General features: G+C 44.3%; 1 protein-coding gene across 9 annotated transcripts in view; it reads right to left on the bottom strand.

Annotated features, from left to right (window-relative positions):
• LOC140457049 (RNA-binding protein 4-like) overlaps positions 1-22,616 on the bottom strand; it is an 82,637-nt gene that overhangs the window by 16,465 nt on the left and 43,556 nt on the right. For 8 of the 9 annotated variants that reach the window (XR_011953311.1, XM_072550987.1, XM_072550990.1 and 5 more), the window contains exon 3: positions 3,294-3,367. Coding sequence is in view for 7 of the 9 variants with exons in the window: in XM_072550987.1 (XP_072407088.1) it covers positions 3,294-3,367 (74 nt within the window). In the remaining 2 variants the exon portion in view is untranslated. Of the gene's footprint in view, positions 1-3,293; positions 3,368-19,870; positions 19,944-22,616 lie in introns of all 9 variants that reach the window. The other variant, XR_011953312.1, reaches the window with a different exon arrangement.

The following is a 22,616-nucleotide window of genomic DNA, read 5'->3' as shown; positions in this document are numbered from 1 at the left end:
TATTGGAAATATGTTGTGAAACCTGAAAGGGTTCAGAAAAGATTTACCAGGATGTTGCCAGGGTTGGAGGATTTGAGCTATAGGGAGAGGCTGAACAGGCTGGGGCTGTTTTCACTGGAGTGTCGGAGGCTGAGGGGTGACCTTATAGAGGTTTACAAAATTATGAGGGGCATGGATAGGATAAATAGACCAAGTCTTTTCCCTGGGGTCGGGGAGTCCAGAACTAGAGGGCATAGGTTTAGGGTGAGAGGGGAAAGATATAAAAGAGACCTAAGGGGCAACTTTTTCACACAGAGGGTGGTACAAATATTGAATGAGCTGCCAGAGGATGTGGTGGAGGCTGGTACAATTGCAACATTTAAGAGGCATTTGAATGGGTATATGAATAGGAAGGGTTTGGAGGGATATGGGCCAGGTGCTGGCAGATGGGACTAGACTGGGTTGGGATATCTGGTCAGCATGGATGGGTTGGACCGAAGGGTCTGTTTCCATGCTGTACATCTCTATAACTCTATGATAGCTGAAGGTACAAGGACAGAGGACACCAGTTTAAGGTTTTAAGCAAGAGACGTATGGATAAGTTCTAGAGCGGCACTCCGAAAGCTAGTGCTTCCAATTAAACCTGTTGTACTATAACCTGGTGTTGTGTAATTTTTAACTAAGTTCTAGAGGGAATTGAAGTTTGCAGGGGTGATGGTATATGGAGGGAGGACGCAGGCAATTGACCTGACTGGACTGCCCTTTGCAGTACTAGCAGGGATTTAGTACACCATAATGATCCCACCATGTATCTTGAGTGCTGTTAGGTACAAGACTATGGGACCAACAGCTAAAATCTAGTTTTACGGGGATAATTTTCCCACCGGGTTTGGATACTATGACCAAATAGCCTCCTCTTTATGCTTAAATTTCTGATAAGCAAGCAACATGACAAATTTAAGTAGATGGGTTCCTTTGTTGAAGTTTGCTGGTGAGAAAAGTGAGTTTGGTGGGAAATTAATGAGCAGAAATGTTGCCAATGTTCACAAATATTTTAGAAGCATCATCTTACCAAACAGCACAGAGAAATATGGTTCCTCTTAGTTTACCAAGCCTGCAAGAATCACAGAATCCCTACAATGTGGAAGCAAACCACTCAGCCCATCAAGTCTGCAAAGACCCTCTGAAGAGCATCCCACCCAGATCCACCCAATATTTCTCATGCCAATCCACCCTAACCTGGGTACTGCAGATGCTGGAGGTTAGAGTAAAGATTAGAGTGGTGCTGGAAAAGCACAGCAGGTCAGGTAGCATCCGAGGAGCAGGAAAATTGATGTTTCGGTCAAAAGTCATTTATCATTCCTGATGAAGGACTTTTGCAGAAACATCGATTTTCCTACTCCTTGGTAATTGAGCACTGCTAATCCACCCTAACCAACACATCCCTGGGCACTATGGGACAATTTAGCACGGCCAATCCACCCTAACCTGCACATCCCTGGGCACTATTGGACAATTTAGCACGACCAATCCACCCTAACCTGCACATCCCTGGGCACTATGGGACAATTTAGCACGGCCAATCCACCCTAACCTGCACATCCCTGGGCACTATGGGACAATTTAGCACGGCCAATCCACCCTAACCTGTACATCTTTGGACTGTGGGAGGAAACTGGAGCACCTGGAGGAAACCCTGTGCAGACACTGGGAAAATGTGCAAACTCCACACAGACAGTCGCCTGAGGGTAGAAATAGAAACTAGGTCACTCGTGCTGTGAGGCAGCAGTGCTAACCACTTAGTCACCATGCGTGCTAATTACTATTACTTTTAAAGAAATTACTATTCATTCATGGTGAGTGTATAAAGATCCAATCACTGACTGGATTTGTCGAGTGGATGATACTCTTAATTGTCAATCATTAGCAATCTTGGGAGCATTCAAAGGAAGGGATATATTTATCCTATCAGTAGGAGTTAGAGATGCACTTGGGTCTGGAGGTGAAAAGGCAGTGTTTTATTCCTACATTACTCCCCCTTTTCCAATCATTACTCCTCCTTTCCAGTACATTTCAGTCATAGAGATGTACAGCATGGAAACAGACCCTTCGGTCCAACCTGTCCATGCCGACCAGATATCCCAACCCAGTCTAGTCCCACCTGCCAGCACCTGGCCCATATCCCTCCAAACCCTTCCTATTCATACCCCCATCCAGATGCCTTTTCAATGTTGCAATTGTACCAGCCTCCACCATATCCTCTGGCAGCTCATTCCATACACGCACCACCCTCTGTGTGAAAAAGTTGCCCCTTAGGTCTCTTTTATATCTTTCCCCTCTCACCCTAAACCTATGCCCTCTAGTTCTGGACTCCCTGACCCCAGGGAAAAGACTTTGCCTATTTACCCTATCCATGCCCCTCATAATTTTGTAAACCTCTATAAGGTCACCCCTCAGCCTCCGACGCTCCAGGGAAAACAGCCCCGGCCTGTTCAGCCTCTCCCTGTAGCTCAGATCCTCCAACCCTGGCAACATCCTTGTAAACCTTTTCTGAACCCTTTCAAGTTTCACAACTTCTTTCCAATCGGAAGGAGACCAGAATTGCACGCAATATTCCAACAGGGGCCTAACCAATGTCCCGTACAGCTGCAACATGACCTCCCAACACCTGTACTCAATACTCTGACCAATAAAGGAAAGCATACCAAACGCCTTCTTCACTATCCTATCCACCTGCGACTCCACTTTCAAGGAGCTATGAACCTGTAGTTGAAGGTCTCTTTTTTCAGCAACACTCCCTAGGACATTACCATTAAGTGTATAAGTCCTGCTAAGATTTGCTTTCCCAAAATGCAGCACCTTGCACTTATCGCATTTATCTGAATTAAACTCCATCTGCCACTTCTCAGTCTGTTCTGCCTTTGAGTTCTAAGGGTCATTCAGCAGGTTTGCTAGTTTACATCTGACCTACATTCACATAAAAGCAACTGACATTCACACGAAATTGTCCCATAATGACCAGGGATGTATAGGTTAGGATAGATGAGAGATGCTTCTTTCTGACTGAAAATGGTGCATATTTGTGGTGCAGAACTCTGTATCTAACTCTGTGCTGTCCCTGTCCTGGGAGTGTTTCATGGGAACAGTCTAGAGTTTGCTTTATTCTAAATCTAACCCCATGCTGTACCTGTCCTGGGAATGTTTGAGGGGGACAGTGTAGAGAGAGCATTACTCTGTATCTAACCTCATGCTGTCCCCTATCCTGACAGTGTTTGATGGGGGCAGTGTTGAGGGAACTTTACTCAGTACCTTACCTCAGAATGCCTGCTGCTGACTTTAGGTGTCAAGATGTAAACTGTTCCTTTTTCAGACACTTGATTTATTTCACCTTGAAGAGAGAACAAATAATGAAAGAAAAAGTGGTATTACACAGCGTGTTAATCAATGAGGGTGGATTATGTAGAGATTCAGACGATGATCCTGTCAACATTCTTTTGTACAGGCAACAATGAAAGCTAAGTTGGAAAAAAAATCAATGTTGGATATCTGATTAGACATGACAACAACAGTAATGAAGTGTTTAGAACAAACAGTCTTACTGCAAATTCAACCCAAACTCTGGGTCAGATATATGGATGACACCTTTGTAATCATTAAAAACACAGAAATTATTTCGGCTATCCTAACAAGGGCTTTTATTTAATTCAGATTACAAACCTGGCTGGTCCGGGGCCCCTTAGGAGAGGAATCCCGCACGAATACGGATTTTATTACATTTGATAACACATTCCGAGCATGTAAGACACTTAAATATACACTCTGGTTAGTTGTAGGTTAGATTAGTAGACAGTTGAGATTTGTTTTTTTTTTCTTTTTCAGTATGTTTTTCCTTTTGTTAAATTTTGGCTATTGCATTTTGATTTAATTGTATATCAATGTTTGTATTTGAGAGTTTTGTTTATTTTTGTAAACTTGTAAAAACGTTAAATTTCTAATAAAAATATCTTTAAAAAAACACAGAAATAGAGAACACACACCAGATCATCAACGCCACACTCACAGGAATCCGATTCACTAGAGAGGAAGAAAAGGACAACCAGCTCCCATTCCCAGATGTGATGGTACAGAGAACACCGAACGGAGAATTCAACACAAAGGTATACAGGAAAGCCACACACACAGACCAAGTCCTGAACTACAAAAGCAACCACCCCAACACACACAAACGAAGTTGTATCAAGACACTGTTCAAAAGGGCCACAACACACTGCAGTACACCAGAACTGCAAAAAGAGCAAGAAAAACACCTATACAATGTATTCGCCAAAAACGGATACCCGCGCAATTTCATCAACAGATGCCTAAGGGAAAGACAACGGAACGAGGACATGCCGCAATCCAAAGGACTAGCCACATTACCATACATCAAGAGCATTTCCGAACTGACAGCCAGACTACTGAGACCATTAGGACTCATAACAGCACACAAACCAACAGCCACTCTCAGACAACAACTCACCAGAACGAAGGACCCGATACCCAGCATGAGCAAAATCAATGTGGTCTACAAAATCCCATGCAAGGACTGCACAAAACACTACATAGGACAAACAGGAAGACAGCTAACGATCCGCATCCATGAACACCAACTAGCCACGAAACGACACGACCAGCTATCCTTAGTAGCCACACACGCAGATGACAAATAACATGAATTCGACTGGGACAACACTACTATTATAGGACAAGCCAAACAGAGAACAGCCAGGGAATTCCTAGAGGCATGGCACTCATCCACAGATTCAATCAATAAGCACATCGACCTGGACCCAATATACCGACCACTGCAATGGACAGCTGGAACTGACAACCGGAAGCGGCAGATTTAAACCACTACAAATGCCGGAGGAAACATCACAGAAGCACTTCACAGGAGGGTCCCATGCACTGAGGATGTCACCGAGACAGGGGACGAAACGTCTGCAACACAAATTCCCAGTTCGGCGAACAGAACAACAACGAGCACCCGAGCTACAAATCTTCTCACAAACTTTGAAGTGTTTCAAAAAACAAACAAGGGGAAGTAATTTATCTTAAAACCTCCGGGTTGTTTCGGAGTCTTTTCACAACAATATTGCTTCAATTAATTTTGACCTCTGCACAAAATATTCTGAGTGATGACGCACTTCAAGAAGTTACAAAAATTGGACAGCAGTCAGAAACCTTATAGAAAGTGATCCCAGGCCATTGGGCTTAGGATCCCCTAATTCAAGATTCTTCCACAAAAGGTAATATCTTCTCCACATCCACCTGGTCAAACCTCCACAGTAACTCTGACTCTTAAACTCTGCAAGATACAGGTCTTGCCTGTAGAGCCTTTCCAAATAAGTTAATTCTTCATTCCAGGTATTATTGTGGTAAACCTTGTCTGAACTGCTTCACTGCTCTGAACTCACTGAAGCCCTGGCAATTTAGCTTAATATCAATTGTTAGTATTTTTTATTTATTTGTGGGATGTGGGCATCACTGGCTGGGCCAGCATTTATTGCCCGTCCCTAGTGGTCCTTGAGAAAGTGGTGTTGAGCTGTCTCCTTGAACTGCTGCAGTCCACCTGCTGTGGGATGACCCACAATGGCCTTAGGGAGAGAATTCCAGGATTTTGACCCAGCAACAGTGAGGGAACGGTGATATGTTTCCAAGTCAGGATGGTGAGTGGCCTGGGGGGGGGGCGGGGGGGGGGGGGGGGGAGATCTTGAAGGTGACGGTCTTCCTGCATATCTGTTGCCCTTTATTCTTCAGATGTGGGCAGTATAGGTAAAGCCAGTGTTAATTACCCATTCCTGGTGGTGTACTACCTTCTTAAACTGCCCTCTGCCCATGCTATGAGGGGTGCTTTCAGACTACTGTTAGGGATGGAGTTTAAGATTTTGGATCAGGACGACAGATACATGTTCAAGTGAAGATTATTGGGTGAATTTGGAGGTGATAGCGTCCTCAAGTACCTGCTCCACTTTTATTTATTAGCAGTGGAGTCTGTGGGTTTGGGAGGTGTTTCTAAATTGAAAATGAAGCCTAACTTTAATCAGAGGGCAGCTCCACAAGATGCCAGAAGACAGTAATCGATGAAGGGGGTAAAGTTAGTAACCCCTGGGACGTTGTTCTGAGATATTCCTGCAGTGGCGGTTTGCGAGCCGAGATGATTAGTTGCCAATGAGATGAAGGCTCACAATTTATCATTTGGAAATTTGGGTTCCAACATGGACAAAACCTGCACAGCTTTAAGTTTGATTTGTCTTTTTGTGTTGTGTGTGTGTTAAGAAGAGGAGACATAGATTTAATTGCACTTTTGGATTCTATGAATGGTAAAGTGTTGTCTAGAGAGTTGTATAAATGCATTTAGACAGGCTTCCTAAAAAAAAACCCTTGAGGTGAATGGTTCAGTGAATTAGAAAACAAATAATAGAAGAGAGAAAAAAATTTGAGCTGTTGCCTAGTAACAAGGTGTCCTTTGTGTTATGGACTTGACCAGACCCCGTCAAAAATATTTAAGAAGGTAGAACACATCCTAATTTTTTTTTATTTTAAAGGTAAATGTGAAGTGTCTGTTCCAGATGCAATGTGGCTACGCGACATTAAACAAAACACAATTTATGTAAATATTGTAGTTAAAATACAACCAAAAAAAAGTGGAATTTCGAATAACTTAAAAGAATTTAGATAGATGGGGAATATCATATACAGTAACTATTATTAATGAACTAATCCAATGTTCCCTAAACACACCCCTTGGCAAAAAGGAAAATTCAGACTCAGATTCTCACATGCAGTTCTCCAATCATGAGGAAAAAGTCATCAACAAAAGATTCAGAGATAGTAGCAGCCAGGAGACATTCACTGAAACTTCCAACTCTGTTGAGACCCTAATATCTTCTGATGTTACTGAAAAAACTGAAAGCCAGAAATCTGGATTTGAGAGAGCTGCCCACACCCAGGCTGTTAAACAACACCAAAGGCCTCCCAAGCCTACAAGAGGTCTTCAGTAGCTAGTTCAGTGCCTCTGCCTTATAACCGCTAAAGTGTACTTTAGCAGTTTGAGCAGGAGTCATCCTGGGTAGTTTAAAACTCAGTAAGAGGATAGCTTCAGAAAGAAAAGGCTGGGCAAGTGGGATTTAAGGAGCCCACATTAAAACGATAAGTGAGCTGCGTTGGCAGTTTGCTTCAGGGTCTCAGGAACAAACAAGAACCAAAGAAGGCAGCGCTGAGTAAATAAAGATGTTTGCCACGAAAGAAGCCAAGAACTGCAACAGGTCTCCCATTTAATGTCCAGCAGGTAGTCTAGTATTGCATCTAGTAGAAGATTGGCTGCCTAGATTGACAAGAGACTTTGCATTAGCTTCCCACAGCCTGACAGAGAATGATGAACATTGCGCCATCTCATCCAGGCAGCCACATGCAGCATATCCTTGGGGATCCCAATGCGAATTAATTTCACGAACTTGACATCCATCAAAAATTTCACTTGTCAAGGTAGATGCAAGAATACCTGCATTTCAGAGGGAACAACTGTTTAATATTGTCCGAGAAATAGGGTGCTGTCTAGTTGGAGAGTGCAGCGTGGTTGTTTCAAGGATTGCCAAGGGGAATGCACCAGGGAACAATGTCCCCCCAAGGTTTTGTTCAGCTATTCTGGGATCCTCTCCAGCAGCTGCTGCTCCCTCCAAGACTGCCAGTCCTTGCAGCGAGAGGTGACATGGCCCTTCCTGCTGCAGTTATACAGGACCTTAGTGAGGTCACACCTTGAGTACTGTGTGCAGTTTTGGTCTCCTAGTCTGAGGAAGGACATTCTTGCTATTGAGAGAGCCAGTGAAGGTTCACCAGACTGATTCCTGGGACAGTAATGACTGACCTGAAAGAAGGCTGGATCAACTGGGCTTGTATTCACTGGAATTTAGAAGAATGAGGGTTGATCTCATAGAAACATATCCTGATGGAACTGGACAGGCTAGACGCAGAACTAGGAGTCACAGTCCGATAATAAAGGGTAAGCTGTTCAGGACTGAGATGAGGAGGAATTTCTTCACTTAGAGAGCTGTGAACCTGTGGAACTCTCTCCCCCACAGGAAGCTGTTGGGGCCGGTTCTTTCGATATATTCAAGAGGGAGCTTGACATGGCCCTTGTGGGTAAAGAGATCACCGGGTGCTGAGAGAAAGTGGGAGTGGGATACTGAAATTGCACGATCAGCCGCGATCATTGTCGATGGTGGTGCAGACCCGAAGGGCTGAATGGACTACACCTGCACCTGTTTTCTATGTTTTAGAGCCTGTGGGAGGGGAGTCAAACTGCAGCACTCTGATAGTGAGTGATAAATCCACTCTACCAGTGAGCTACCTCTAGATGATGATCCAGATTACTCACTATGGCTAGGCCAATCCTATCTCCTAAGTAAATGCACGACTGTTTAGTTTAGCTGATAGACAGCTGAACCCAGTCTAACCAGAGAGTTCTGAGACCAAACTTAGCATGTCACTCATGAGGAATAAACTGCCAAAGAAAGTGGTGGATGCAGGCACAGTTACAACGTTTAAAAGACATTTGGATAAGGACATGAATAGGAAAGGGTTGGAGGGATATGGGCCAGGAGCAGGCAGGTGGGACTAGTTTAGTTTGGGATTATGGCCGGCATAGACTGGTTAGACCAAAGGGTCTGTTTCCATGCTGTATGACTGTATAAACCAAGATCTCCTCAGTAAATGCCATATCCTGGGTGTGTTACAAAAATATTATGCCCCTACAATGTCCTGTTAGTTATCACTGCACTGAGGCAGGCAGGGATACTACCTTTGGCTTCAGAAGTGTCCTGGCAAAGGAACATTTCTGTTCCCACTCCTATTTCGCCTGAAAAGGCCCAGGTATGAACAGTGTGTGTTGAGAGCATCAAAGGCACCATGAAGACAGGACAAGACACAAAAGACCTGTCATTATGTTCAGAAATTTCAGTGTTCTTGAGCTCATTCTCCTCATTTAGATGTTTTCATTTCTTTTGACCCGTCAGTGTGGTGCAATGTACATCCTGTTGATTAGAATTCCGGTTCACCCCTCTGAGCTTCAGTTTTCTTATATTGACGCACTGCACCTTGCAGTGACTGCTACTCTATTTGATATGTGTTCTGCAGTGTGCAGAGTCGGATACTGTCACACCGCCGGGTGCAGGCTCCTGCATAATTCACACTTTTTTTAAAAATGGTGTCTCCCTTTCAAATTTTTGTTTTGTTTTGCTTTGACAGCGTCACTGGTTCTACATCAACCAGAGGCATCCCCAGTCGTAACACTGCAACCCCCCCCTAAATTCCGTATCTCCCCAGCCCCTTCTGATTCCACACCTCAGTTCCCCTACTCCCTAACTGCAGATTTTTACTCTCTGGTTTTGATGCCTACAAGATGCATTCACCTGGATATCAGGTGAGGATGGATGTGATGACCTCCATTGGTGAGCAACCTACTTACACTCAGGACATAGAGTCACAAGTGAGGCACAAAAAGGCCACTTGGTGTCTTTGGAATCACAGATGAACGTGAGTGAGAACAGGAAAGAATCAGAGACTGCGCAGCAAGATAGAAGGGTACCTCTCTTCCAGTTTAACACACACCTCTCTCTGGCAAGTGGCCCCGAGTTGAAAGGTTGTGGTTTCATCTTCCAATCCAGAGAACGCAACGTAATTTGGACTGACATTCCGGCAGAGTAGTGAGTGAGGGCTAAATGGATACTGTCTTTTAGATGAGACATTCAACTGAGGCACTATCGTCCTCTCAGGCTATCCCACATCACTACCGATTAGATGCCGGGGAGTGTCCCAGTTGATATTTATCCTTCAGTCAACATCACTTTGAACAGATTCATTATTTCCCTATTGTATAGAGAATGCTGCTGAGCACAAACTGGCTGTGGCATTGCCCAGCTTAATGGCTTTTTACTTAATTGAATGGTTGCATTCCCCTCCCCCGCACCCCAGTTCCACGTCACACCCCTCCCTCCAATCCTCCTACAGTAAATGACAGAACCCTTAGCAGCATCTGTAAATCTACAGTTTCCTGAAAGTAGCAACACTAGTGGATAAGACAGTCATGGAAACAGACACTTTGGTCCAACTCACCCATGCCAACCAGGCATCCCAACCTGACCCAGTCCCACTTGCCAGCATTTGGCCTATATCCCCCTATTGGACTCTCAGCTACCTGCCCCCAGCTTCATCCCCCTCTCATTTATTTTCTCCGCCCCCCTCAGCTCACAAGCCTCATTCCTGATGAAAGGCTCTTGCCCAAAACGTTGATTCTCCTGCTTCTGGGATGCTGCCTGACCTGCTGTGCTTTTCCAGCACCACACTCTCAATTTGATATCCCTCCAATTCTTTCCAACTCATATACTCATACAGATGCCTTTTAAATGTTGTAATTGTATCTGCCTTCTGTGCTATATGACTCTAAGAAGGTGTATGTTATGCTTGCCTTCATCAGACAGTGCACAGAGTGTAAAATTTGACCCGTTATATTGCAGCTGTATAGAACTTTCATGAGACTACATTTGGAATATTGTGTACAGTTCTGGTCATCACGCTACCAGAAATGGTTTACCAGGATGTTGTCTGGTTTGCGGGGTGTTCACTATGAGGAGATTTTGGACAAACACGGTTTGTTTTCACTTAAATAACAAATGATGAGAGGCGAATGGACAGAAGTTTACAAAATGACAAGAGGCATAGATCGCTAGAATATTTTCCCAGAGTAGAAGTGTTAATTATTAAGGGACATAGGTTTAAGAGAAAAGGGGATAAGTTTAAAGATGCGAGAGACAAGTTTTTTTGCACAGAGGATGGTAAGTGCCTGGATGAATTGTCAGAGGAGATGATGGAGGCAGGTACAATAGCAACATTTAAGAGGCATCTTGTCAGATAAATAAATAGGCAAAGAATAGAGGAATATGGACCATATAGATGCAACAGGCTTTTAGTTTAAAATGGCATCATGTGTCAGCGCAGTCTTGGTGGGCCAAAGGGCCTGTTCCTGTGCTGTACTGTTCTTTGTTCTTTAATCAGAACAGTGTTTAACGTGTAAACTCAATTACAACACTCCTCCGCTGGTACATTGTTTTAAACTACTTAAATGGTTATCTGAAGTGGAAAAGTTGACTAATTTCCTCCCACGATTGAACTCAATTATAATAATTATACACTTTCACCCAACTAAACTGTCAGCCTAAATTAAGTGGCTTAAACGGAAACTGTGAGCATATTAAAACATGTACTACACAGAACAGCCACTCAGAATACACACAGTACGTGTATCATGGAGTGTCTAGGGATGTTATTGACCCAGAGTAAGACTCAACTCCTCAGATCAAGTCAAGGTCCTGGAATGCAGAAAATCTATCAATTTTATCAATATGATTAATTGATTGGCAGAGACAAGTTGGACTGAAAGGTCTGCTTCTGTGCTATATGACCGTATACATTTGGACAGGTTTAGAGGGATATGGGTCAGACACAGGCAAATGAGACTAGTTTAGTTTGGGAAGTGTGGTCAGTATGGATGAGTTGGATTGAAGGGTCTATTTCTGTGCTGAATGACTCAACAAACATTCTTGTGGAAAGTGAACCTGACAAAGCAGTATTGCTAACAGGCAAACTCAGACAGTTTTTATCAGAACTGTGAACTTGATGAGACAAGTGCTGTTTGTATAGAAATGGCAATGGGCAGATAACCAATAATGCTCTTGTGTTTAATGAGATACTTTACCCAGACAAATATATCAAGTATATCCTGCATATTGTCAAACAAAACTATTTCCAAAATCTCTCAGCAGAATACTATCCACAACCAAAATCCACTGAAATAGGAAGACAGCTCGAGTTATAAAAAGTAGTTCAATATCTATTGAACTAAGGAGACTAAACTAATAAACTAAAGAGAAAAAGAACACCAATAACTGCGGATTTGGAAATCAAAAACACAGCTTGCTGGAAAGACTCAGCGGGACTGGGAGCAGGTGTGGAGAGAAAGCAGAATTAACATTTTAGGTTCAGAACTGATTGTAGCGAGGGAAAGATTGATACATGTGCTGAAGGTGGGAGAGGGAAGTAAAGGAACAGTAGAGATGGAACCCAGAAATAGACAGAGAGAGACAGTTGAGTAGACAAAGGAATGGGTAAAGGTCAACCTTGGAGAAGCAATAGCTGCTAATGGAGACCAACAATGGGTTGGTTGTGGTCACAGCACATCACAACAACCCATGTGATGACAAGGCCTGGTGTGTCGGGGTTGGGTAAGGACATAGGAGAAGGTGCTAAGGCCCTAACATGATTGAACTTGATGTTGAGTCCTGAAGGCTTCAGGGTCCCCAAAAGGAAAATGAGTGACAGTTCTTTCAGCTTGCGCTGGAGCACTTGCAGCACGCTCGAGCCAGAGATGTTGGCCAGAGAGCACAGTGGTGTGTTGAAGTAGCAGGCAATAGGAAACTCGGGGTCATTTTTGCTGACAGAATGTAAGTGCCCTGCAAAGTGGTCACCCAGTTTGCCCAGTGCAGAGCAGACTACATCGTGAGCAACGAATAAGTAGACCAGATTGAGTGAAGCACAGGAAAACCACTACATTACGTGGAAGCTGCACCAGGGGCCTTGAAGAGTGAAGATGGAGAAGGTAAATGAGTAGGTGTTACACCTTCTGCGATTGCATGGGAAGGCGCTTTGGCAGTGTGGGGAGTTGGGAATAGAGAAGGACTGGGCCAAGGTGTTCCAGACGAGACAGCCACTATGGAAGGCTGACAAGGGAGGGGAGCGGAATATGTGTCTGGTGATGGTATCCTGCTGGAAGTGACAACTAATGATCCTATGGATGTGGATGCTGGTGGGAGAGTAGGTGAGGATCAGGGGGACCCTACCATTGTTGTGGGAGGGAAGAGAAGGGATGAGGGGCAAAGTGCATGAGATGGGTCAGACATGGCTGATGGCCCTGTCAACCATGGTGCTGGAGAATCTTCAGTTGAGAAAGAAAGTGGACATTTCGGAAGCCAGCGACATCGAATAGATACAATAGAGAAACTAGGAGAATGGAACAGAGTCTTTATAGGAGGCAGGGTGCAAGGATACTTAATCCAAGTAATTTTGGAAGTCAGTGGGTTTGCAGTGGATATTGGTGGCTAGCCTATCCCCAGATATGGCAAAAGAAATGTTGAGGAAGGGAAGGGAGGAGTCAGAGATGGATCAGGTGAAGGTGAGAGCTGGATGGAAATTGGAAGCGAAATTGATAAAATTTTTCAATTCTGGATGAGAGAGGGAAACAGCTCCGACTACGTCACTGATGTACTGGAGAAAGAGTGTGGGTGGGGTCCTGGGTAGGATTGGAACACAGAATTCAATATACCCCACAAAGAGACATGAATAACTGGGGCCCATGGCCACACCTTAGACCTGAGAGGAGTTAAAGAAGAAGTTGTTCAAAGTGAGGACAAGCTCGACCAGACGGAGGAGGGTGGTGGTGGATGGGACAGTTCAGGCAGAACCAGAGGACACAGCTTAAAAATACGGGATAGACCATTTAGGACAGAGATGAGGAGAAACTTCTTCACCTAGAGAGTGGTGGCTGTGTGGAATGCTCTGCCCCAGAGGGCAGTGGAGGCCCAGTCTCTGGATTCATTTAACAAAGAGTTGGATAGTGGAATCAAGGATTATGGAGATAAGGCAGGAACAGGATACTGATTAAGGATGATCAGCCATGATCATATTGAATGGTGGTGCAGGCTCGAAGGGCAGAATGACCTACTCCTGCACCTATTGTCTATTGTCTTCAGACCATCCTGATGAGGGATGGACATGTGAAGGGACTGCACATCCATGGTGACGAGGTAGAGACCACAAACTGGAAATTCTGAAACCTGCGTAAATTGAGAGAGGAATCACAAATGTAAATGGGAAGGGACTGGACAAGGGAAGGGAAAATAAAGTCAAGGTAGGGAAGAGATTAGTTCTATAGGACAGGGCAGTCAGAAACAATGGGTCTGCCCAGGCAGTCCTGTTTGTGGATTTTGAGAAGGAGGTAGAAGCGAGCTGTGCGGGGTTGGGGGACTATGAGCCTGGAGGCTATTGGAGGATAGATGACCAGATGAAATGAGATAGTGACCACAGTGGACACAACAGCCTGGTGTTTCATGACGGGGTCATGGTCCAGGGGGAGATAGGAGGAGGTGTCTGAAAGCTGGCATTCAGTTACCACAATGTAGATCTTAGTTCGCACGACAACAGTACCATTCTTGTTGGCAGGCCTCATCACAAAGTTAGGGTTAGATCTGAGAGCAAGGAGTGCAGTCAGTTTAGAGGGAGATAGGTTGAAATGAGTAAGGGGACAGAGAAATTGAGGAGACCAATATCACTTTGACAGTTCTTGATGAACAAGTCAAGTGCAGTTAAAAAAACTAGAGGGAGGTAAGGGCTGTGTGGGACAGGGAGGTGAGGGCTCTTGTCCAAACAAATAGGCATTGAAGCGAAGGGGATGGAAGAACTGTTCAACGTCATGTCATGGCAAAATTCATTGAGATGGGGCCACAGAGATAAATCTCTTTAGTGAGTACAGAATGTTCAGCATCAGAAAGAGGAAGGTCAGAAGGACCAGGAGGCAGGGTTAGGAGAGGGGATGGAGTCAGATGGAAGGGGTCAGGAGAAGGATTCCTTAATGCCTGAAAAGAAAAGAAAATGTTTCCCGTCAGAATGTTCAATGAGCCAGAGGATGAAATGAGATTGGAAGCAGGGGGTGAGGAAGCAGGGCAGCTCTGAGTCAGTGTGATGGAGAGTGAGCTCAAGAGTGTGCATGTGGGGTTGCAAGGCTGATCTCAGAATGCAGTGACAGGAACTGGTTTCTGTAGTGTAGTGGTCATCACGTTCGCCTAACACGCGAACGGTCCCCAGTTCAAAACTGGGCAGAAACTGCTTTGTTCTTCAACTGCAGTCTTTCACATGCACAAGAACGGAGCTTGCTTTCCCATCTGCAAATCTGCCTTCGAATTTGCTTGAACGAATCTGCTCTCGTAGTGAAATGTAAGACAACTCCATTTAGTGGGCGGCACGGTGGCACAGTGGTTAGCACTGCTGCCTCACAGCGCCGGAGACCCGGGTTCAATTCCCGCCTCAGGCGACTGACTGTGTGGAGTTTGCACGTTCTCCCCGTGTCTGCGTGGGTTTCCTCCGGGTGCTCCGGTTTCCTCCCACAGTCCAAAAATGTGCGGGTCAGGTGAATTGGCTATGCTAAATTGCCTGTAGTGTTAGGTAAGGAGTAGATGTAGATGTAGGGGTATGGGTGGGTTGCGCTTCGGCGGGGCGGTGTGGACTTGTTGGGCCGAAGGGCCTGTTTCCACACTGTAAGTAATCTAATCTAATCTAAACTGTCTAAACAGCATTGAACATCATGGAGACACCTGGTCGATTTAAAGTATAAAGGATGAAACTTTAATTGGAATCCACATGGGGTGAGTCTGAGCTGGAGGGAGTCACTGAGGCATGTGATGTGGCTAAAGAGGGTACTGTCAATTCAAAGCCAAGAAATATACATCTCCTTCAAAAGAATCTTTTGTAAGGTGCTGGGGTTTACAAAGCAGGAGGGTCTTGCCCTTGGGCTAAAGATACAGGGAACCACAATGATGCTAACATGCTTCTGGAACAAACACAGAAGGCTGGAGAAACCCAGCAGGTCTGGCAGCGTCTGTGCATAAAGAAATAGAGTTAACAATTTGAGTCTGGTATGGCTCTTCTTCAGAACTGAAAGGTGTTAGACTTTTTTTATATGCTCGTGACAGAGGCGGCAAAGGGTTTTTTAAAGGTAGAGATATAAAATGGGTGTAAATTAAGGTGAGAAAGGGAGAGAATGGATCCTCTCTACTAAATGACAAGTAAGCAAGACAAGCCTCTGCGTGTGTGTGTGGGGCAGAGGTGGGTGAAATGTGAGGAAAGTAGAGAACAGACAAAGTGGTCAGTTTCTGATGTTATTGAAGGCCTCAAGGTTGCAAAATGCCTACATGGAAACGAGATGAATTCCTTGAACTTGCATTGTGCTTCATTGAAACATGCTCGCAGGTTAGAGAAGGGTGGAACAAGGCAGAGTTCCTCCTCCCCAATCACTCCTACTGGAAGCATATGTGAGCGGGAATGCCATCAAGCTCCATGTGGCTGATGTCCTGTCTGTGCTCAGAACTTGTGCAGAGGGGTCACTTGGAAGAGTTGCTGGGGAACAGGCAGTAAACGTTTCCAATCAATAACCTTTCAACTGAGCTGAAGGCTAGCAAGCTAAGCCACCAACCACATCAGACATTTTCCCAGAACATCACATACGTCCCTTCCTTCCTGTGCCCATTGCCTTTTCCTCTTTTGCTGCCAATGTAACCAGATGCCGGGCAGAGTCTACTGGATTGGTGCAATCAGAGGTGCTGCTGGGAGAGTGTTCATTGTTTACCTGTAACAACCAGGGAGTTTTTGACTTCGATGCAAATAAGGATCATAAAAGGAATGTAAATTGGCTGCCAACATGCTGTCACCCATTCTACACTAATACTCAATTTCAAACTCTACCCCTGGTATTTGGAATTTACCTAGTAATATTTTATTGGCTTGGAAAACAATTAATGTAGTAGCTGACTTTAATTTTCTTTTGCTCATATCAAACTGCACGGTCCATGCTCAGTAATGAGACTCTCACACTGATTTATGTGCTCTGCTTTGTTTGGAGACCCACTGATGATTAGTCATCTCACGCACACTGGCTTTGTCGTATTTAAAGCCTCAGAGATCCCTCTCGCTGATTAAGTGGGCTTTCTGAAACAGAGAGAACTGAGTCCTTTAAAGTGGAACAGATACCCAAGGGAATGTTTGTGGGGTAATTTCTCTTGGTTTGCATTCTGTTGCTGTTTCAGAAATCAGCAACTATAAAGCATTTAATTCTGCAGTCCATTTTAATTGATGTGCCAAAAAGAAGCAATTGCGGCTGCAAACAAGGTTCATCATTACATATGCAGCTATAAATACATAAAAATCACTATTTATACAGTGCTTTTCAGTCTGGGACTTGATGCAAATGTTTTATTCAGTGTGCTAATAAAATACCATGGAGGAACTACATCTATATTGGGTAGTGCCTTCATTTCAGTCGCCCAAGTATTTACTGATTTAGAGAAAAGTAACTGCTTTGGAAAAGGTGCCTGAATGGAAGAGCTTCATGTTTTAATTGCTTTCATTCTGTTATCTTAAAGAAACAACACAACTATCGAGTAGTAGTCAAAACACCTAACCCCATTCTATTTAGCAACAAAACTAACCATGTCCAAGTGACCAACACACGTCTTCAAGCAGAATTATACAGCTTTAGAACATAGAACAGTATAGTACAGGCCCTTCGGCCCTCGATGTTGTGCCGACATTTTATCCTACTCTAAGATCAAACTAACCTACATACCCTTCATTATACGATCATCCAGGTGCCCATGCAAGAGTCATTTAAATGTCCCTTTGGGCCCAACAATCTTATTTCGAAGGAGCTGTTTAAACAAGATCTCTCGCAGCAGTTAAATTAGCCAGCAAACATTTACATTCTCACTAACAGCTGTTAGTAAATTTCTCTGGAGGGACAGGAGTAAGCAAGTCCGATGGTGCAATCCTACAAGTGAGGTGGAAAGGCCAGCAAAGGTACTGCAGCGTTGGTGATAGTCAGAATGGGGCAATCAATTATTTAGAATTCCACTGACTGCTCTGTTCCAGGCAACTCTGTCCACTGCAAACCAGCCACAACCTCACCACTCCTAAGCCTTCCCATTTCTACCTTCCACCTCCCCCAAGAGATTGTTACATATTCCTGGCCAAACCAGTTTCATTTGGAATCCACTCCCTTACCTTATGATGCAGTCTCTGCTGAGACACAGTTGCAACACTTTTCTTTCCCACCTTGGCAAATTCCCCCCACCCTGTCTGACCCCAGAGCTTTTCACCTGGCGCCCCCCAGCCCTTTCTCAAGCAGCAACCCAATCTATCACCACCAGTTTGGAGAGACAACAAACTACATACATTCCCTTCAGTGGGACTCCGCTATCAACTGATCCAGTATTATCCCTTCATGATCTCGTGTCACTCCCTACCTCTGTAAACCCTTATAACCTTGACTCCCAATTCTGGACTTGTGCACATTCCCAATTTTAACTGTGCTACCATTTAACATTCAATTTAAAACAACCTCTCTTACTCTAGGCAAATCCAAGGAAGGTGACAATGAATGGACCTTTGCTCTTTAGCACTGATCATGGGAATCCACCCTTAATTAGCATTTGACTTGACTTCTTGTAGAATCCAGACCTTAATCAGATGGGCCAATGGACTGAGGAGTGGCAGATGGAGCTTAACTTAGTTAAATGTTAGATGCTGCATTTTGGTAAGGCAAATCAAGGTAGGACTTACACACTTAATACTAGGGTTCTAGGGAGAGTTGCCAAACAAAGAGATGTTGGAGTGCAGGTTCACAGTTCCTTGAAAGCGGAGTCACAAGGAGACAGGGTGGTGAAGAAGGCATTTGGTACACTTGCCTTTATTGGTCAGTGCATTGAATATAGGAATTGGAAGGCCATGTTGTGGCTGTATAGGACATTGGTTAATCCTCTTTTGGAATAATGCATTCAAATCGGGTTTCCCATGCTGGAGGAAAGATGTTGCGAAATGTGAAAGGGTGCAGAAAAGATTTACAAGCATGTTGCCAGAATTGGAGGGTTTGAGCCATAGAGATAGGCTGGGCTATTTTACCTGGAGTATCAGAGATTATGGGGTGACTTTATAGAGGCTTATAAAATCATGGATAGGGTAAATAGCAAAGGTCTTTTTCCCAGGGTAGAGGAGTCCAAAACGAGAGGGCACAGGTTTAAGGTGAGAGGGAAAAGATTTAAAAGGGACCGAAGGGCAACCTTTTGACACAGAGGGTGGTGCACATGTGGAATGCGGTGGTGATGAAGGCTGGTACAATTTCCAAAATTTAAAATGTGCCTGAATGGGCATATGAATAGGAAATGCTTAGTGGGATATGGGCCAAATGCTGGGAAATATGGGACTAGATTAATTTAGTATACTGTATCTGGTTAGCATGGATAAGTTGGACTGAAGGGTCTGTTTCCGTGCTGCACACCTCTATGACTTTATGATGGATCTGTTAAGTATATTTGTGCTCACATGAGATCGACTGAGACTGAATTAATTTATATTTGAACACAGCAATGTAGCCATGAATGAACACTTTCTGGCACCAGTACAATATGTTAGCCACAGATATCATTGTGAAGAATGCGGTTTATTAAGAGACAGATCACGGCACTCTTCCCTCAAGCTGTACATTACTCAACACCGGCTCTGAATATAATGTAGTCTGCTTCAATCCACACCTGGTGAAGTCATGGTAAAGTTACAGACCTTGTATTCACTGGGGGGGGGCAGGAGGATAATAATCACGGTGGGAGATTTTAAAAACTCGAGGCCATTTTCACAGCAGCAGAGAATTTTCCAGGAATCTAAGGGAGGTGTTCAAAATTATGAAAGTATCGAGAGGTACTGAATTAATGATAGAGCCTGGGATTTATACTCAAAATATAATGAGTGGAGGAGGAAGATTTTCCATACAATGAAATATAAAACCCATTTGGGCATGGGCCTGTTAAAATGATGAGAAATGCAATACTTCTCAGAAAAATGTTGAATATTAAGGGAAATGGGATTACTAATATAAAGATACCACAGGCATACATAATGGTATAAAATCCCCTAAGATTCTGGTTTAAGAAAAGCCGATTGCATATTTTCTATTAGCCAATATGGCTCCTCTAGGCCATACCTGTTGGAATAGTTCCACAGAGGATGAGAAGCTCTAACAATTCACAGCTCCACAGACAGAACAATGGCGTATCCTGTGGAGAAAACACAACTTATTCAGGTTTTTAAATGATCATAAAATCCCCAGTGTGGAAGCAGGCCATTTGGCCCATCAAGTCCACATTGACTCTCTGAACAGGATTCAGCCCAGGCCCAACCCACCTTCCCCATCCCTGTAGCCCTACATTTCCCATGGCTAATCCATCCAGCCTGCACATCCCAGGACACTATGGTTAATTTAGTATGGTCAATCCACCCTAACCTACACGTTTTTTGTCTGTGGGAGGAAACCCGAGCACCTGGAGAAAACCCATACAGACATGGGGAGAATGGGCAAACTCCACACAGTCACCTGAGGGTGGTATTGAACCCCTGGTATTGTGAGGCAGCAGTGCTAGCGACTGTGCCAACAGCGTAGATGGATACAATGACACCGTCCCCAACCCTAAACTTGCTTTTAATATTAAACATTAAACTTTGTGAATGAGACAATACTTTGACCTGCCTCTCTGACAAACCTTAACTGGAGGGTTAGAAGAGCTTCGAGAAAGAAGAGCTTGCATTTTGATTGATACAAAATTGAGAACTCGGATTGGGCAATAAATGCTGGCCAAGCCAGCAGTGCCCACGTCCAGTGAACGAGTTGAAAGCATAAAGATCACCATCACCATAAAGAGCCCAGTAGCATTCGTGACAGAGCAGCAGTGTACATTTGTGGGCAGCACGGTGGCTCAGTGGTTATCACTGCTGCCACACAGCACCAGGGTCCCAGGTTCGATTCCAGCCTCGGACGACTGTCTGTGTGGAGTTCTCCCCGTGTCTGCGTGGGTTTCCTCTGGGTGCTCCAGTTTGCTCCCACAGTCCAAAGATGTGCAGGTCGGGTGAATTGGCCGTGGTAAATTGCCCATAGTGTTAGGTGCATTAGTCAGAGGGAAATGGGTTACTCTTTGGATGGTTGGTGTGGACTTGTTGGGCCAAAGGGCCTGTTTCCACACTGTAGTGAATCTAAACTAATCATGTTGACTTCAGACCTCCGGGAGTCACAAATCACCAATCATTATCGACTGAGTCTAAAGGTTCAAGACCCACTCCAGGACTTGAATCACAATTTCAGTGCAGCACTCATGGTTGTCATCTTGCAGGTGAGACACTGAATAAAGGTCGTATCTGCCCTTATGAGGGCAAAATAATTTCAATCACACTCGCCTGAAAGTATGAACAGAAAGAGAACAGAGGTGACAAAATATATACAAGGCATGTTTTGAGGAGGAGTACTGAGTGTCCATTTGGTCCACTGTGTCTGCTCACCTTTCAATGAGCTTAAGCAGGTCTGATACTCAACCCACACTTTGCTGCCTTTTCTCCTTAACCCTTGAGTCCTTTACTGATTAAAAATGTTCCGCTCAGCCTTGACGACATTCAACGGCCCAGCCTCAATAGCCCTCTGTGGTAAAACCAAGTCGACAGATTCACTATCCCTGTCAGAGAAGAAATTCCTCCTCATCTCTGTCTGAAATGAGGTACTCTGATATTTTGTCCTCTGGTCCTAGACTCTCCCACAAGAGGAAACAACATCTCTATGCCTACCCTGTCAAGTCTCTTAAGATTCCTATATGTTTCAATAATGTCCCCTGGATCACCTTAGGCAACAAAATCGATGATGCTGTGTACAGTGGAAACCAAGACAGGGCCACAGAAGGTGGAGAAAGACTAAGGTAAGTTTTTTTTTAATTTAAGGTGAAGACTGTGTTAAGATCATTCGGCTGAGGACAGGTGGATGATGGGCAGTTGGTAAAATATTGAATAAGGTGGCCATGTCCTGGATGAGTGAATTCTGTACATGTTCAGATCTTTAACTAGAAGGAAATACTGAATATCAATCAGAGGTAGGAATGGAGGCCTAGCAGAGGGCAAAAATAGGCAGTGGGAACATCAGCCTCGGGTCAGATAGGCAACCAAGCATTTTTTAAAATTCATTTGTGGGATGTGGGCATTGCTGGCTGGCCAGCATTTATTGCCTGCCCCGAGTTACCCTTGAAGAGACTTTGTCACGATTGGTACAACTGAATGGTAATTTCAGAAGGCAAATGAAAGACAAACAGGTTGTATGAGTCTGGAGTCACATGTAGGCCAGACCAGGCGAGGATGGCAGATTTCCTTCCCTGAAGAACATTAGTGAACCAGATGGGTTTTTCCAACAACACAATGTTTTCATGACCATCAGTAGATTCTTAATTTCAGATTTTCTTTATTGAATTCAAATTGCACCATCTGCTGTGGAGGGATTCGAACCCAGATCCCCTGAACATTGCTGAGTTTCTGGATTAATAGTCTCACGATAATACCACAAGGCCATTGCCTACCCATCACCTTTGGCGCATTGATCAGGGAAAAAAACACATCAGGTAAAGCCAGAAAATGCATGCTTTTCAAGCGAGTAAACAAGCTTAATGAGCCCGAGGTTAGAAATTACACAATTCAGTTAGAATCATAGAATCCGTACAGTGTGGAAACTGGCCATCTGAGTCCACACCAACCCTCCCACAGAGACCCAATCCCCTACCTGTCCCTATAAACCTGTGTTTCCCATGGCTAATCCACCTAGCCTGCACATTTTTGGACTGTGGGAGGAAACCGGTGCATCCAGAGGAAACCCACGCAGACACGGGGATAATGTGCAAACTCCACACAGACAGTTGCCTGGGGGT

This window comes from Chiloscyllium punctatum, chromosome 31 (assembly GCF_047496795.1).
Source record: "Chiloscyllium punctatum isolate Juve2018m chromosome 31, sChiPun1.3, whole genome shotgun sequence".
Lineage (NCBI taxonomy): Eukaryota > Metazoa > Chordata > Chondrichthyes > Orectolobiformes > Hemiscylliidae > Chiloscyllium > Chiloscyllium punctatum.
Note: the sequence above shows the minus strand (reverse complement) of the source record. Positions and strands in the feature narration are given on the sequence as shown.